This window comes from Equus przewalskii, chromosome 1, assembly GCF_037783145.1.
Source record: "Equus przewalskii isolate Varuska chromosome 1, EquPr2, whole genome shotgun sequence".
Taxonomy (NCBI): domain Eukaryota; kingdom Metazoa; phylum Chordata; class Mammalia; order Perissodactyla; family Equidae; genus Equus; species Equus przewalskii.
The window spans coordinates 99,322,240-99,339,202 of record NC_091831.1 but is presented as its reverse complement, the minus strand read 5'-3'; the positions used below and the strand labels follow the sequence as shown (position 1 = coordinate 99,339,202).

General features: G+C 40.1%; 1 protein-coding gene across 13 annotated transcripts in view; it reads right to left on the bottom strand.

Moving 5' to 3' along the window:
* Window positions 1–16,963, bottom strand: part of CHD2 (chromodomain helicase DNA binding protein 2) — a 112,557-nt gene that overhangs the window by 80,283 nt on the left and 15,311 nt on the right. For 6 of the 13 annotated variants that reach the window (XM_070618711.1, XM_070618742.1, XM_070618702.1 and 3 more), the window contains 4 exons: window positions 13,577–13,808; window positions 9,975–10,061; window positions 8,220–8,281; window positions 1,608–1,715 (listed from right to left, as the gene is read on the bottom strand). In XM_070618711.1, coding sequence (XP_070474812.1) covers window positions 1,608–1,715; window positions 8,220–8,281; window positions 9,975–10,061; window positions 13,577–13,808 — 489 coding nt within the window. Of the gene's footprint in view, window positions 1–1,607; window positions 1,716–8,219; window positions 8,282–9,974; window positions 10,062–13,576; window positions 13,809–14,301; window positions 14,511–16,963 lie in introns of those variants that run through there. The other 7 variants (XM_070618731.1, XM_070618777.1, XM_070618798.1 and 4 more) reach the window with 3 other exon arrangements.

Below are 16,963 nucleotides of genomic sequence, written 5' to 3'. Positions count from 1 at the left end.
TATTATGTGTGCGTAAAGTATCCCTGGAAGACTACCGAGACTGCACGCTGCCGCAGACCGAGGGCTCAGACGGCCCCTCGAGACTCCCCTCACAGTCACGACTGAGAGCCACCATCTAGGAGCTCTCATAAAGAAATCCCCAAATACTCTTTTATCAGTGATAAAAAGGTGAAAAGAGAAGAGGGAGACAGGAACTCACAATCACATCTATCTGTTTCTCTCCTACCTACCGTCACCTACACTACACAGATGGATGATTAGAGATTCAATAACTGATGGGTAAAATCTAGAAGACAGAACTGGAGTGACATTCCAGTCCTGAGAGCTTAAACTCAGAAGGAGACAAAACTCAGTTGATGAAGAATTTCCTCGCTGGGATGAGGGGCTGGGAGTAAGACACAATGTCTGAAGCCAGGGGTAAGCAAACATTTTCTGTAAATGGCCAGAGTGTAAATATTTTAGGCTTTGCTGGACAAGAAGCAAAACTGAAGCCACTACACAGGTACTTATATAATGAGATGAGATGCTATCTTATTGACGAAATCAAAATAAAATAATAAGCGAGTACATTTTTTGTGATACGTATCTCCTAATAAGAAGAAGAGAATTCTTTTTGAAGGGGTAACATTTCACTTAAGTGGGGTTCAAATTCAGTGTTTCCCTATTATCAAACTATAAATGTTCCTTTATAAAAGCTATACTTAGCTCACGGTCATACAAAAATAGGTGGTAAGTGGGATTTGCCGAAAGACAATGGCTTGCCAACCCCATCCTAAGCAATACTGCAAGGAGGTAAATTTTCCTGGGGCCTCTCTGCCTCCTGCCTTTCTCCATCACCAGTACCTTATGTTGCCATCTGTCTGGTCAAAAATTCCAAAGTTTCCTGCCATCTCAGCCTACTTCGTTCTCTGCACAATCAGATTCTCTCCTTAATGTTATATAGATTACATAAACAAGGTAATAAACAGTGAAGTATGCTTTCAACCAGCCAAACACGTTATAAACCTAAGAATCAGTTCTCCCAAAAAGAAGCTATACACTAGTCAAATACACAGGGAGCTTTTTTTTGGTGGACGATTGTCCCTGAGCTAACATCCGTCACCAATCTTCCTCTCCTTGCCTGAGGAAGACTGTCCCTGAAATAACAACTGCACCAATCCTCCTCCATATTTTGTATACAGGACGCTGCCACAACATGGCTCGAAAAGTAGTCCATGCCCGGGATCTGAACCTGTGAATCCCTGGCCACCAAAGCAGGGCACGCAAACCCAACCAACATGCCACCGGGCTGGCCCATAGGGAGCTTTTTTAAAAGCGCATGATACGTTCGCCCCTCATAACTAGTCTGCCATGGAGTAAAAAACAGTAAGATTCATTCTGAGCTACATGCCATGCAAACACCCACAATCAATATAAGTAGTTCAGTCATCTAATCACTTGTTAACAATGTAGGCTGGCAAAAAGTGAACCAAAGATGTTCAAAACCCAGAATCACAACATATTGTATAACATCAATTAAGGCTCTCCTTCTAGCACTGCATCATCTTCCTCAATCTAACACAAATTAAGCTCAACCAGAAGCAGAGATGTTCAAGCAAATGCTGCACCTTCTGGGGACAGGTCTTCTGGCTTTCACTTTTTTTTGCTCTGGTTCACTCTCTGCACTGGTGCCTTGTTCCTGTTCATCTTCTGAGGCCTCCCGTTTCCATTTTTCTCTGTGATCAAAAGCAAAGCAAAATGATTTTTTTCTAAGAGAATTCAAGATTGTTTAGCTTGAAGAATCTGACAAATCTAATTTTGATCTGATTATCCAAAAGGCAGATCATGTATATTTTAGATATTATGCTAAAAAAGCTCCATTTAAATTTTGGTTGCGTTCCTTCCTGGACTATGTAATATCTATTCCTATTTTATCTCTGATAATAAAAATAAGTGAAACTGGAAACTAAAATGTATTTTTTAAACTATTTGTTCTGGAAAAAAATGCTGTTGAGCCTCTCATCTTCTATTTTGACTTACTATCATTGACAGGATTGAAGCCATAATATATACTAGGATCAGTGGTTCTAAAATTTTAACATGAATCAGAACCACCTACAGGGCTGGTTAAAACAGATTTCTGGGCCACAGCCACAATTTCTGACTCAGTAGGTTTAATGTGAGGCCTGAAAATTTGAATTTTAACAAATCCAAGATGATGCTCATACTGGTTAGACTTCTTTGAAAACTACTATACTAGATATTTTAACATCTTTAGAACACATTTAAGGAAACAATCCCTAAAATTATTTTTTAATGATAAACCTATCACCTACTGAATAATCTGTTCAGCTAAAGATGTAGTTTTTAGTAATTACTACATACAGTAGGTGTTCCTTTGTTCCTTAAGATCTTAGGAGGCTTGAAAGAGCCATACCCTATAGGTGTCCTACTACCTCAAACAGTTTTTGAAATTTACTTGAAGACCAAACAAGATGTCACAGGAGCTTAGCTCATTTCCCACCTGTAGTCAAGAAGGAAGGGACAGAATAATAGCCACTGGGCATGAAATTGCTAGGAAAAAAAACCTTACAGGCAAGTACCTGGGGTTTCTCTGTCAGCAAAACAATTACCACTGTGACTCTGGGTCTATAAATAGGAAAAGAGGTTTCACAAAAGACAACTGTTGCAGAATTGCAAAGTCAAATCAATATTCATGAGAGATAGGTCAAACAGCAGAAGCTTGTTGCAAAAAGGTGATTCCTGAGAACCTTCCTAAAAGGTGCAGGAGCCACCCTACACCTGAACTAGTAGAGACTCCAGGGGAAAAAAATTTTCAAACCTTTCATGAAAAAGCAGTGAAGCACTTTTATGTACATGACTCAAGTCCTACTGGCACTGTTTGTTGCATATCTTATTTCCCTAAGAGTAGGTGACACCTTGTGGGGAGGGCCATTTTGTTCATCTTTGTGCCAGAACTTAGCAGAAAAGCAGGTAAATGGAGATACTCCTTTTGTTAAATGAAGAAATTATTAAATGAATCATATCAGGCTATCAGTCAGACAGGTAGGGGAGCTTTTGGAAGCAGACTGGTAAGACATTACGGCCTATTAGCATTGTCTAATATCCTTCAGCCTCTCTTTAAAACAAAGACCTCCTTATATCTAACTATAGTCTGGGCACCTGTCATTCTCCTTCCCTAGAGCCTTGAAGAATAAATGTTTGGTAAAGAATCTAAGGGATAGAAAGTGATAGCCAGGAAGGAAGAAAAGAAGATGTCTCCAGCAACTGGGAGATTGGCACATGAGGCTGCCATCTCCCTTGGACTAACCCCACAACAGTTTACCCTTCAGAAGGGCTTCACACAGTCAAACTGGGGAGAAGTGGTTTCACAGGAAACAAGCTTGGAAGAACACAAACAATTAAGACCTAAGGGAGAGTAGATCAGATGACGAAGACCTTATAGTTACGCAATGTAATTTACATAACTCCACCAGGAAGTGAGACTCGAAAGCAGGGCAGCCTAATGAGGTCCACTTCTACAACTTTAGGAGACTAAAATGGCAGTAAACACCGAGAGAATGGAGGTTGAGGCTGGAGTTTTCCAGTTAAATTGCAGATTTATAGACTTACGGACAACCAGGAAGACAGAATCTTCTAATATGAGACCGTAAAAAAACTTAGCACATCAGCTGGTCCCAAGCCTTCCTCCTAGAGAAGGAAACTGAAGCCCAGTGAGAACAAGCTGTTTGGCTACATGTCAACTCTGCAGCCCTCCTACTCTCAATCATAACCCACTAAAGACCCAAGAATCAGGAAAAATTGAAGCCAGGCCTATGTGCTGGGAGGGTTTCAACAATTGGAGGCTTTAAAAGGCCAAGTTGAGTTTATGCGAATGTGTATTTGAAATTGGCTGAATTATTTTAAATTTGTTTTAATTTTCAAGAACAGGAAAAAAAAAGTAAGTTAGGATCAGCAATACTAAGTAACTCTGTATAAGGGGTGAAGAGAAAAGAGGGATCAGTTACAAAAAGGTTACTTCCTGACCCTGCAGATGGACAGGGTTCTCTGGCAAGTGAAACTGCTATCCATTCCTAGGTTATTGGCTTCTTACATAAGGCAAATTTTATGAGCAAGCTTCCCTGACTAAGCCATACATTCTAAGTCGGGCTACAATGAAGAGGAGTCCAAAATACAAGATTGTGATCAAAAATTTTTTCCTGTGTTCAAGGAGACTTGAATTGCCAGATCCAGCTCTGAGAGGGCATCAAAGGACTACACTTAAGAAAGAATCAATGGAATTTTTGCCAAAATTTTGGGAACTTGAGAGAAAAATATCAAGATTTGGCCACTGAGGCCCCAAGGCAATGTAACAGACATGAAAAAGTCAGAATACAAGTTAACTGGGTACAGTTTTCTTCCTTTATTGGGAAAAGGTGGTTGCCAGGACACAAATCCTGAGACACACAAATCAAATCTAAACAAATGTAAAGGAGGGAATGAATGAAAGCCATTCTAAAATAAAATGGGCCTCAACTCTGGCCAAGAGTGCCTGAGGCTTCCTATTGACTGTCTCTAAGAGCCCAAAGAAGGGAATTTCTTTCTCCTCTACTTTAGAAGGCAGACCAGGAAAAGAGGGGAACAGCTGCTTTAACTTCATTGATTTCCTGGAGAGGATGCCTTTCAGGAGCAAGTTCGAATGAAGAAGAGAAATCTGGAGCTAACAGGGATGCTCCTCCACCGTGTCACAGGTTTGGGACAGACTCCCAATTCAAAACACTGGAAAGGAAGAAATAACTATGATCCTAGGAGAAAAACTTCTTTTTGGTTAAATTATCGTCAAAATATTTTTTTTTAATTCCAGCTGGGAGAAAGGGTTCTGGAACCATTATAGAGTTGCTTTAAGCACTACTGGGACCAGTATGGGTCAGCAGAAATCCTAAACAACATTTCACAAATTTGAATAACACTAATAGGTACTGCATGAAAAAGGGTTCAATGATCAAAACAGCATGAGGGGTTAAATAAAACTCAAAAATTTTGTTTGCATGACTTTAAGTCAGGGATTACAATCTCAAACACCCACTGGGGCCAACTAAGGACTGTATATGGGGTCAAATGGAGAACTCACGGCCCAATCAAAGATTACAAAGACCACTGTTATTAAAATCAGCAACGACCGATTTTCCAAAAAGAAGTTAGAAATCTAGATTCTTATGCACCATCTCTCAATTTTCAATGGTGCCCACTAATTTGAAGAGTCTTTCAATATTGTGGAGGAATGTTATGCTGTATAACTTGTTCTAAGCTTTTAAAACACTAACTCACATTATGACTGGGGAATTAGTTCCTTGTTAAGACTGTATTCTTCAAAAATATCAATGTCATGGAGGCCAGCCTGGTGGTGTAGTGGGTGAGTTCTAGTGCTCCACTTAGGCGGCCCCGGTTCAAGGGTTCAGATCCCAGGGACAGAACTACACATCACTCATGCTGCGGCAGCATCCCACATGCAGAACAGAGGAAGACTGGCACAGATGTTAACTCAGGGACAATCTTCTTCAAGCAAAAAGAGGAAGATTGGCAACAGATGTTAGCTCAGGGCCAATCTTCCTCACCAAAAAAAATAAATAAATAAAAAATAAAAATATCTATGTCATAAAAGCAAAGAAAGGCTGTGAAAGTGCTCTAGATTAAATAAAACTGACAACTAACACAATATCTAACCCTAGACTGAATGCTGTAGTGGAGGTGGAAAAATGTTAGGAAGGACACTATTGGGTCAATTGACAAAATGGGAATATGATAGATAAAAATGTTAAATCTATTTAGGTTAAAACTGTACTGTGCGTCCGATACAGAGCATCCTTATTCTTAGGAAATAAACACTTCAGTATTTAGGGCTAAAAGGCCATGATGTATGAATCTTAAATGGTTCAAGAAAAAATATATGGGGCTGGCCCCAGGGCCGAGTGGTTAAGTTTGCGTGCTCTGCTTTGGCGGCCCAGGGTTTCCCCAGTTCAAATCCTGGGCATGGACACAGCACGGCTCATGGGGCCACACTGAGGTGGCATCCCACATGCCACAACTAGAAGGACCCACAACTAAAATATACCACTATGTACTGGGGGGCTTTGGTTAATTTTTAAAAAAAAGTTTAGGGAAAAAGCTCCTTTTAAAAACTGTTGAAATCTGTGGTACAATCTGCAGGGTTTCAGAAAAGCATTTTCCAGGGCCGGCCCGGTGGCACAGCAGTTAGGTTCACACGTTCCACTTTGGCGGCCTGGGGTTCGCCGGTTTGGATCCCAGGTTGGGACATGGCACCACTTGGCAAAAAGCCACGTTGCGGCAGGCGTCCCACATGTAAGTGGAGGAAGATGGACATGGATGTTAGCTCAGGGCCAGTCTTCCTCAGCAAAAAGAGGAGGATTGGCAGCAGTTAGCTCAGGGCTAATCTTCCTCAAAAAAAAAAAAAAAAAGAAAGAAAGAAAAGGATTTCCCCGTGCTAATATTTCAAAGCGTCCACTCCCTCTGAGTCTCTCTCAATTCTGAAATTCACTTGCCCACACACTAGGTTCTGCGACACTTGCTCAGATCACAGAGGTCCCCTTTAGTGCTGTGCGTTGCAACTTAAGTCTCAGCAGCTGCAGGCCTCCTCTAATTAATCTTACTAATTATAATTACCTTGACTCAGGAGAAGACCTTCCCCCAAGCCCCAGCACTCACCAGCTGCCCAGAGGGTGGCAGGAAGGGAGGCTAGCCCAGTCCCAAACAAAGAAGCGTGAGGGAACTACCTCAGCTCCTGGTAAGTTCCTAGGGAAGAGCCCCTAGGGGAGGCAAGCAGCATTACAGAAGACACACTCCCCTACCAGGAACTAAGAGGTTCTACTCAGGGGAAATAAAGGTCCGTGAAAGCCTCTGAGAGTGGCCACTTTGGGGAGCTTTTAGGGTTGACAGGAGAGGGAAAATAAGTATAGGAGCCAGTCAAAAGACTAAGTCTGATGTGTTATAGGTGGCTGAAAAATTGCAGGAATCTGCATACCCAGATAAGGCCATTAAAAGGGGAAGTCACAGTTTTCAAGTACAGCACCCTTTAGATCCCAGATAAGAGACCAGCAGCAGTCAGACAGTAAAGGAAGGAGCAGAAGCATGGACTTCCCAAAAGGCAAACAGAGCACAGAGTCCCCCAAGCAGGTCCATGGCACAAAAGTCTTCTAAGATGCCAAGAAGTGCAGGCTTACATACACTTATTATTTCTCTACCTCTAACTAAATATTTAACACACAAATGAAAACTGTATGTGCTCTGGGAAGGGCAATATTAAATACCTGACTTTTCTTAGCATAGTTTCTAATAACTCTACTAGGTCGGCAGAATAAGAATTACTCTACTTTGGAGATGAAGAAATGGGTTTAAAAAACTCAAATTACTTTACCTTAGGCCAAATACTTACTAAAGATTATTAATATTTGGGAACAGCAAATATGTAACTGGGGCTTTCAATAGGGGCCATGGACAATGGTTTACCATAAGAACCCCCTGATTTGTGTGCCAAGTTTTGATATCTACATTTTTCTCAGCATACAGGCTATAGAATTCAGATTGTCAAAGGGATCCACACCCCTCCAAAAAAGATTTTTTAATTATTTATTTAAAAGAAAAATCAAGCATTTATTCACCATAAGTAGAATTTTTAAAATAAATTTAAAAATGAATGTATAATCTATGTCATAAAGGAATTTCACATTAAGCCCAAGAACGAAAATTTTCTGGCTCATGAAGTGCAATATTAAAATTATACAGAAACAATAATGTGAAATTTCACACTAAAATGTACGTCCAACCAATATAATTTTGCCATGCCAACACAAAGAACAAATGAAGATGAAAAATGGTAAATCTAAATCTGTTTCTTGCTTAACTAGGATAGAATACCAAATACTTGGTTTTGCGCACATTTTTAAGAAAAAAATAACTGGGCTTATCAGATGAAATAAGCTGGGGTCTACTCCACAAAGTAGTCCCAGCACATATGGAACACCTAGATGTGTAAAACTGAGAGTCTTGGGCTTCCATTGCTGCTGCTGCTGCTGCAGGTCAAGACAGACAATAACCCAAGACAGTAAGAGACAGAAGCAGACTCTGGGACCCGGGGTAGACTGAGGACACAACGAAGGCAGTCCCAGAAATGCGGACATGTTTGAAAATACTACATTAAGTAATTTCCCCCATGGAAGACTTACTGTTTTTTCAGCTGCCTCTGGCCTCTTCTTTTTGGGCTCCCACTCTCAGAGCCGCTACTTGCCTTCAGTGTGTGAGGGGGGAAAAATGATTACAGACTTTAATTCACAGTTCTTAGGGACAACGTTATCCCCTGGTTCAACAATCTACTTGATATAACATTATTAATATGAGCTTTTAGACCGAAAAGAAACCTAAGCATTTGTCTGGTGGTGCTCACTCTTGTTTTGCTCTGAAAATTAATGTCTGTCGATTACTACTGAGTTATCTCTAACACCAGGAAATACTTCTCAGCTTGACTTCTAAAAGAGAGCAGTCCAGTAAAATTTTCTGTGATGACAACGGAAATGTTCTGCAGCTGCAATGTCCAAAAGAGGAGCCAGCAGCCACAGGTGACCACTTAGCCCCTGAAATGTGGCTACTGTGACTAAGGAATGGAATTTCTCATTTTACTTAAATATAAATTTTAAAAGCCACCTATCTAGAGGTGACCATACTGGATACTGCAGATCTAGAATATCAAACGAAAATGCCACAACATTTAGTGCACCACTAGAGATGATTACTACCAATCTATTCCATTTTAGACTCATCAAAGAGCATGTTCGGTTATGAGCCAACAGTGCTCTGCTAACAGATCTGGGCCAGGGAGAGTTTACAGAGACATGTGAACAGCTCTTTTTCCCCAAAATTAAGCAAAATGGCAAACTATTCCTATTGCTGTTAGTTTTGTGCCCTACAGAAAATGTGTTTATCTATATAAAAAAGAGGAAAAGATTTACACAATTATGTGATTGGTTGTAACAAACATGGCTCAGTAACCTAGTCCTAGACACTGTGGGAAAAGAAAGTTAAGGAAAACCAGCTCAGAGGTCACTCAAAATAAAACACCACAAATGAAATGCAGATGTTACAGTCAATTAGATTTTTAAAATACATTAACTGAAAACCCAACTCAGTAACCTTTGGCTATTAATATTCAACTTTTATCAGAAAGATGTTATATAGTTAAGAATAGCAAGTCCTCCTAAGAATGCAGAGAGGGAACATTTCACTGAGACAAAGACCATCTCTTCAGAATGTGGTCCATAAACCTAACAGAGGTAAGAATCTACAAAAATATCACACAAACTGAGAAAGGTGGGAAAAGTCTTGATTCTATAGAAACAACAGAACGCAGTACATAACATTAATTTTAAAAATTACCAATCTATTTCATCTCTCACAATCAGATGAGAGAGTAAATATGTGCGAAACATTTTATACTGCACACTAAAAATGAACTAGGAAACCAAATTCAAAGAAATCAGATAAAATACTTAAACTCTCCTTCCTTTCTCAAAAATAAATCTGAAACTACTTCCATTGTTTCATTTGTTTACCAAGCAGGTTACTCATTTAACAAAATCGAGATTTAGAAACGAGAGATTTAAAAAAGTAAACTTCTTGCTATAATCAATTTCACTGAGAAACATAAAAAAAAAAAGAAAACAAAAGTTTGAGGCCAGTTCTGTATAATACTCTAACACTCTACTAAAACGTTTACTATGCCATGATCCTTCTGCTGAGTTTCTTTCTTTAAAAGCCACCTGTGGCTTTTCTTGCCGTGCTAGGTTGAGAACGCTCACATTAGAGTCACTTAACTCTCAAGCCTGAAGTCCAGTCTTCATATGTAACGGTAATACATACCAGAGTCGGAAAGGATGAGGTAAGACAAGGAGTTTAAATGTATCCCCTTAAAATATGTTTTTTCTTACCTCCTCCTTAATATTAAATCGTGAAGGTTCTTGTCTGCTTCGGTTTGACCGCCTAACCCCATAAACATCAGGATATTCTTCCCACATCTGTAAAATTAATAGACCATGTGTGAATCTTTTTTCTTGACCCCCATTTACTATTTTCATTATTGGAAAATGTATTTCAATTTAAGAGAATTCAGGTAACTAAATATCAAAAGGGTTGTTCTGTTAGCTTGGTTTATGAGACAATAAAGTACTATCTTTAAAAAGAATAAGGCCCATTATCCTTGCACACATTAAAGTTTAACAACGTCTCTTCATTATTAAATGGCTATTAAACTATGGTACACTGCTCACCCATCATTAAAATATAAACTTACAGGTGAATAACATGGCAAGGTAAGAGAACAACTGCTTCCAGTAAAGACAAAGTACTTACTGATGAGTTAAGTCCTCTAACGCTTTCAGCTGCAGCTTTGACTGCACAGGGGCCTGCCTGAGAAACTCAAAAAACAGGCAGGGCCTCCTCAAGTCAAATTCGTATTCCTTTAAATTCCTTAGGACACGTAACACACCAGATACACGCTGATGAGGTATTTCTAACATTCAGCTAGAAGCTCTCAGCGTGAGAACCACTGCCACTCTTCCTCCTATATACCTAATTTTATTCTCTAGCAGTAATTAGCCCTTTGCCGTTAAGACCTGATTTTTAGGAATAATCCTCATCAGTGATCAAAAAAGTAAAGTTTAAAGGAGGGATTAGTTGAAGAGAAAAATTTGTTTCACAATATATTAACATCATCTTATAAAAAGACTCAAACCAACAAATCTATAGAAAAAATGTAAAAGGCTCCTCCTCCTTCCATCTCTAATGATTAGAGTCTAACCCCCAGTATCCTTCCCACAGATAACTACTGCTAGTGTTCTTGCAAGGAAATCAATCACACACAGGCAAAATGAATTTCAACAGACTGTGCAACACTGAAGTGAAGATGCTTAACAGGAGTTATACACGTAGAAGAGACGCTTGAAAGCCAAGATTAGAAATGTGGTTTGTCCTCAAAACACAGGTGACAGCTAATGTCATGAAAATATTTGGAAAGTCAGGCAAGAGGAGAAGCCACTGGCTGAAACTGGTAAAATGTGTGGAAAGTGGACCCCAAAAGACAAAACTGACGAAAGGAAACCTAGAAAAACACAATGTCACTAAGCCAAGGGAGGACATTATCAACAGTGACTTTAAAAAAAAAAAAAATACCAGAGTAAGCTGAAGAAAAACAAGGCCTCAAAAGAAAAGATGTTCCAAGCAAGATGTTGCAGGAATAGGCATTTTAGAACTAGAATCCAACATAATCATGTAATGCAGTGCCCTCAATTTATAAAGGTGGAAAATCCATAACAGTCTTAGAATCATCTCAGAGTCAGAGAACAAAAGGTTCAATCGAGTTAGGAATAACCAAGTAGTAGGAAACCAGGCGAAGATGCAGCAAATGCAGCACACTGAACAAATGTGGCAGAGAAAGGAAGGAGACAAAGCTTTACACCAGCCTCGTCTGCCAACCCCCACTCCCACCCCCACCCCTTTTGGGATCTCTACTAGAGCTATGAAATTACTTTATTCAACACAAGTGTTTATGGAGCTTTTATTAACCGGGGTGGCTAAATTATTTAAATGTCACTATATCAATTAGTTTTATTCAAAAATCTCAGGCATTCAGGCTACTGTTGGGACTTTATTACAGTATACACTGTAATGCTTAATCCTAAAATCATCTTGTGTTCATATTTGTCCTTTTGAGGGCTAGTAACATCTAATTCAACTCTTCAGTGAAAAAGCTACCACGTGAAAGGGACGTGCATACAGAAAACCTTCTCTAACAAAAAGCCTTCTTTAGAAGTTCTCGTTTCAGAATAATTGTTAAAAGTCACAATCCAATCATTCTGACTGGCTAGTATGTCCATCTATGTATTAACTTTAACTTGTTGGAACTGATGGCTGAATTTTTAAAGTATATTTTAATATTTCTGCCTGAAGCTATACTTTTATCTTGAAATTCAGTCTTAGCGATGCTTGCTTTCTTAGTTCCCTTTTAATCTTTTTAAATGAAATCAAATATATAATGTCTTACAGTTAAGCGTTGTGAATCCCTGATGGTCAACATGATTTCAGGAAAGTTTTAAACATACTATGCAAGTCATGGTTTCTAGGTTTTCCTTTCATCTCTCCAAGTAAAGAACTCTCCACTGTACAGAAGAAAGTTACATCCAGACTTATATTTGGTCATTATCCTTCATTCAAAAATGTGTTGCGGTCTTCTGGAAAGAGCACCCAGTGTAGAAGTACAGAGGAAAGCAGGTTCAGACATCAGGCTCTGAAGATTGCAGACCAAGGCCTTCTGCTACAGGCCTGAGTGGTAAATTTCTAAGTTTTCGACACAGCAAGATCTCCAAATGGTACTTCTACATATGCAGGGTCTTTCTGAAATGTCACCACTTGAACTGTCTCTTGTGAAAGGTCCGCAACACACTGACCAGGCAACAAGGAACAGCACTTGAGTGTCTGCCGGCACTTCTCTGGTGATGAGTTAATTAGCAAGCACAACTTTCACTTTCCTGTCCCTAACACAACCATCAGCATTCCCCAACCTACCACCAGCTCCTAAGGGTCACTTACCATTAAGCAATGATTACACTAAGAACACAAGAAGTGAAATAACATGGTTAATCCCAATTCTGTCTCGAGTTAAAAGCGGCTTTATTTTTCAATTTCAGGTTTTCTAAAGCCATTCTATAGCATTTGCAGGTAATTTAAAATTGTACTATGAAAATCTGAGTGCACAGATACAGAGATTTATATCTTAAAAGAATAAAACCTGATTTCACATAAACCTTTTAATTTCATTAAGACATTTTATTTTCAGATTTCTAAAAGCGATATTCTTTTGTATTTTCAGTGATTCAAACATAACTCACTCAATATGGAATTTTAAAAGAACAGCTGCATTCTTATGATTAATTAAACCAAGTCATTAATTTTTCCCCAAAAAGAATGCATCCCTAAATTAGGGGATCAATGAGAAAATGCTATGCAACTCAGTTTTTGCCTTTTTTCCTTCTTTGCTGGAAGACTCTTCTCTGTTAGAGAATACCTACAGTGCCTAGGTACAGGTAATTGTTTTTCTATGGGCACTATTTCTCTTCCATTATTCAAGTAACAAAAACTGCCCTTATTCTTGGATTATAACTGTCTATCACTAAGCTTTACAAGCGCATTCCACAATCATCCGTCAATGATTCTCTCTGGTATTATTCACTATTGTATAAAAAGAAATAATTTTAACCACCTTTTTTAAAAGTTAAAAACCAAAACTATAAAAATTCGTCTTTTTCCCTCTAATTTGACGGTTCATGTCATTATTTTCCTTATAGCCCTGTTGTCTACTACATCAATTAGTAGAGCAGAGAGCAGTCCCCATTTGTATCCACAGACAGTATATGATCAGAAGAGGTAGCTGCAGCTTTCATTCTCAAGATACAATAAAGAGTTTTCCACAGGAGATAAAGGGCTGCTAGCTGGTCCTAACTAGCAGCACATTTGCACTGTACAGCAAAGCAGATACCTTCTTCACATCGGCTATCCGTTCCTTCTTAGAGGCTGGCTTCTCTTTGGCTTCTGGAAGGACTGGCTGAGATTTGGAACCTGCTGATTCACTTTCAGATTCCGACTGACTCTCTGAAGATTCAGAACTGCTGTTCGACTCGCTGCCATGTCCACTTCCTGGATCGCTGCCCTGCTCACTCTCTGACTGGCTGCCTGAGTCTGAACCCGAAGCTTCTTCAGATGCTGAATGACTTAATAAAAAAAAAAAAAAGATTTAAAAACTACCACATGAATCTGTTAAAAAAAAAAACAATCCTAGCAGTAAAATGACAGTGGATAGTAATTTAGGTAATAAAAAAAAATCAAAATTTTCAAATTCACTTTTATGTTCTTATATTACAAATAATGTCATTACTATCGTTCTCAACATCCCTAATAGCTACCAGTTCCTGAGTGTTCATATGATGCCACATACCAGCTAATTTATATAGATTAATTAGCTCCTTTACAAAAACTCAGAAAGGGGATATTATTTTCCCTTTCATTCAGATGAGGAAAAACTGACACTCAGGAGTTAAGTAACTCTCCCAAGACGACACAGGTAGGATTTGAAATGAAGCCAATCTGTCCGAAGCCACTAAGTCTTATTTGTTCATTATCAGTCCCTCCCGTCCTCAAGACAAAAACAAAACCAAAAGGAAAAAAAAAACATAACAGAAAAAAACCAAACCAAGGCAGAGTTACCCAAAAGGTAAAACTGCAATCTGGTTGCAATTATCCAATCAGTGGTTCTCAACAATAGGCGCAAATTAGGCTCATCTGGGGGGCTATACAAAAATATGTACACATTAACCCCCAAAGCAGAGGTCCAGCCTTGGAATCTCCCGCAGTGAGTCCCAGATCTAGCAGACTCAACAGAACAAAATAAACAAAAAGCATTCTGATTCGACTGTGAATGCCTAATCCAATAAAGACTGCTATCGCTCCCACATATCTCTGCCCTTCCTCATTCCAAACACTCCCCAGGAAAAGCAACCTAAGTAAGCAATGAGAGCCGAACAACTGGAAGGCTGTGGGAAGATAAAGTATCAACCTTCGGAGCTGAGAAGACAATACACCCTCCCCATTCTCGCAGTGAAAAAGCAATTCAGGGGCACGCTAGTAGGAATGAAGATACCTGAAAGGGAAAAGACCGAAAGTTGATGGACTCTACAGAAAAGGAGGTGGACAGCTCACTCAACAATTTTGCTTAAAAACTACCTTTTCATTTAGGAGGGGCAGAGCAGAGAAGGGGAGGCAGTGGCAACCCAGAACCTAGAGGAACATTAACTTAACAGAAAGGTCCTTGAGTTTAGCAACCAGGAAATGAAAGATACATGGCATGAAGCCAGAAAGGGTCAAGAAGGGAGGCTTCATATTTACCACCACTGTACCTTCCAAACTAGGAATGAGGTCATATCACTTGACAAACACGTCCACAGAACGAACAGGGCAGTACACTGGAAACTGGCATCGAGCCCAAATTCCCACGTGATCCAAGGTAAGTAAGGACATTACACTGCAAGGGCCTTTCAGTTAAGATGAGGAAGCAATGAGAATAATGAGGGGAAGGGAGGAGAGAAGGGAAACACCATGCATTAATCGTCTGATCATCGAACAGGTAACCCGGCGCCACATGAACTGCTTTATATGAATGCTTATTCCCCATAACAACGCCATTAGGCACTATCACCCCCATGAGAAGGATGAAACAGAGACATTTTAAGTAATGTGGTCAACGACAAAACCAGAAAGTGTAGGGGTGGGGGGATGGCAGGGATTCCTCCCCAAGTCTGGCTCTCAAGCCCATATTCTACTTTACCACAGGGGTTCAAAACCTTGAGAGACTCAAAAAATAAATCTTAGTCCTGTTAAACTACCTCCAAAACCAGTCAGGCATCCCTGTAAGTGTGCTCAACACTTCAGGGCCTCATTATACTTCCTCATTCCCTGGCCCTTTGCACAGTTAAAGCAGACTGGTCTAAGCATCAACAGTCATTCAGTCTCCACCTCTGACCCATCAGAAGGCAGTCACCAGGCAAGAGAAAAGAAAGAGGAAGGCTGGACAGTACAGTTAAAAAGCGCAAGCTCTGGCATCCGGGGCTTGGGTCTCAGTCCTACATCATCTTGGGCCTGTGCAACCTCTTAACCTGTGCCATCCTGTGACTACCTGCAGGGTCATGAGAGCATCAAATGACAGCTCTGCAAGCAGCACTCTATAAATGCCAAAGCCTTACCCAAACATTAGAAACTCTAGAATTTCACATCCAAGCTTAAATTCTAACACAGAGTCCTTGCCAGCTAGCAACCATCGGTGAGTCAGCACCACACAATCCAAGGCACTAGTTGGAATTTATTAGTTTTGCCTCCACCATTTGCTCACTGACAGAAAGGTACAGAGGCAGCGCCAAAATTTCCTTGTAAGTAAGGAATTTAGAAAGGGCAGTCTACTTGAAAGGTGTGTTAGGGATATACCTGGAAGCTACATTTATACAGCCAAAGCAGCCAAGTACTTGGAGAGACCTGAAAGACTAGGGAGCTAGCGATGCCCACATCCTCCAGGCCACCCTGGGCGTGGGCTACGGTAACATCCAATCTCAGCACACCCTATGAAACCTGGCCTTTGCCAACTTCTCAAGACTCATCTCTGACCCATTCCTTCCCCTCACCCCCACTACTCCAGCCATTCTGAACCACCTGTAGAACAGAAAGCCCTAGTATTGCTCATCTCCAGCCTATGCTTATGCATCAAGCTAAATACTTCTCTAATTCTTGAGGCCTCGGATGTTACCCTTCTGTAGGAAAATATCCTTTGCGCTCACCAATCCTAAAATTGGTGCCTATTATAAAAATGGTGCCTTCCATAATACTCCATCACAGCATCTCTGTCATAGCAGTTACTACCACTGGCAACTGAAAATAGGCAGCCTCGTTTCAGAGTTTGAGCTGCAACCAGCATAGTCTGCTGGCTCTCCTCCCTTATAGCAATGACACACATCCTGGCCCAGAAGACTGACTCCAAAGCCCCAGTTGTGAAGATCTACACTACTTTGCCTCCCCTTTGTCACATTCTATACAGGTAATTTGGTCACTTGTCGACCTCCCCAAAACACCTGAGAGCTAAGTCGTCGTCTCTGCCACTCCCTGTGCATTGTATACTAGAGAAGAGAATGGAAAGGGGTACTTAGTGACTTCGCTAGAATATGCAGTCTTTTCTAAAGCCTTTTGAACGAATGGTTTAGTTTTTTAACTACTATAATGCTTAACTCCAGACAAGAGATTAAGTCTGGAATCATATTCTGGCAATCACCACCAACTAAAATTGTCACAGGACCACAGTATGGTTGCCGTGAAATATAAAACATTC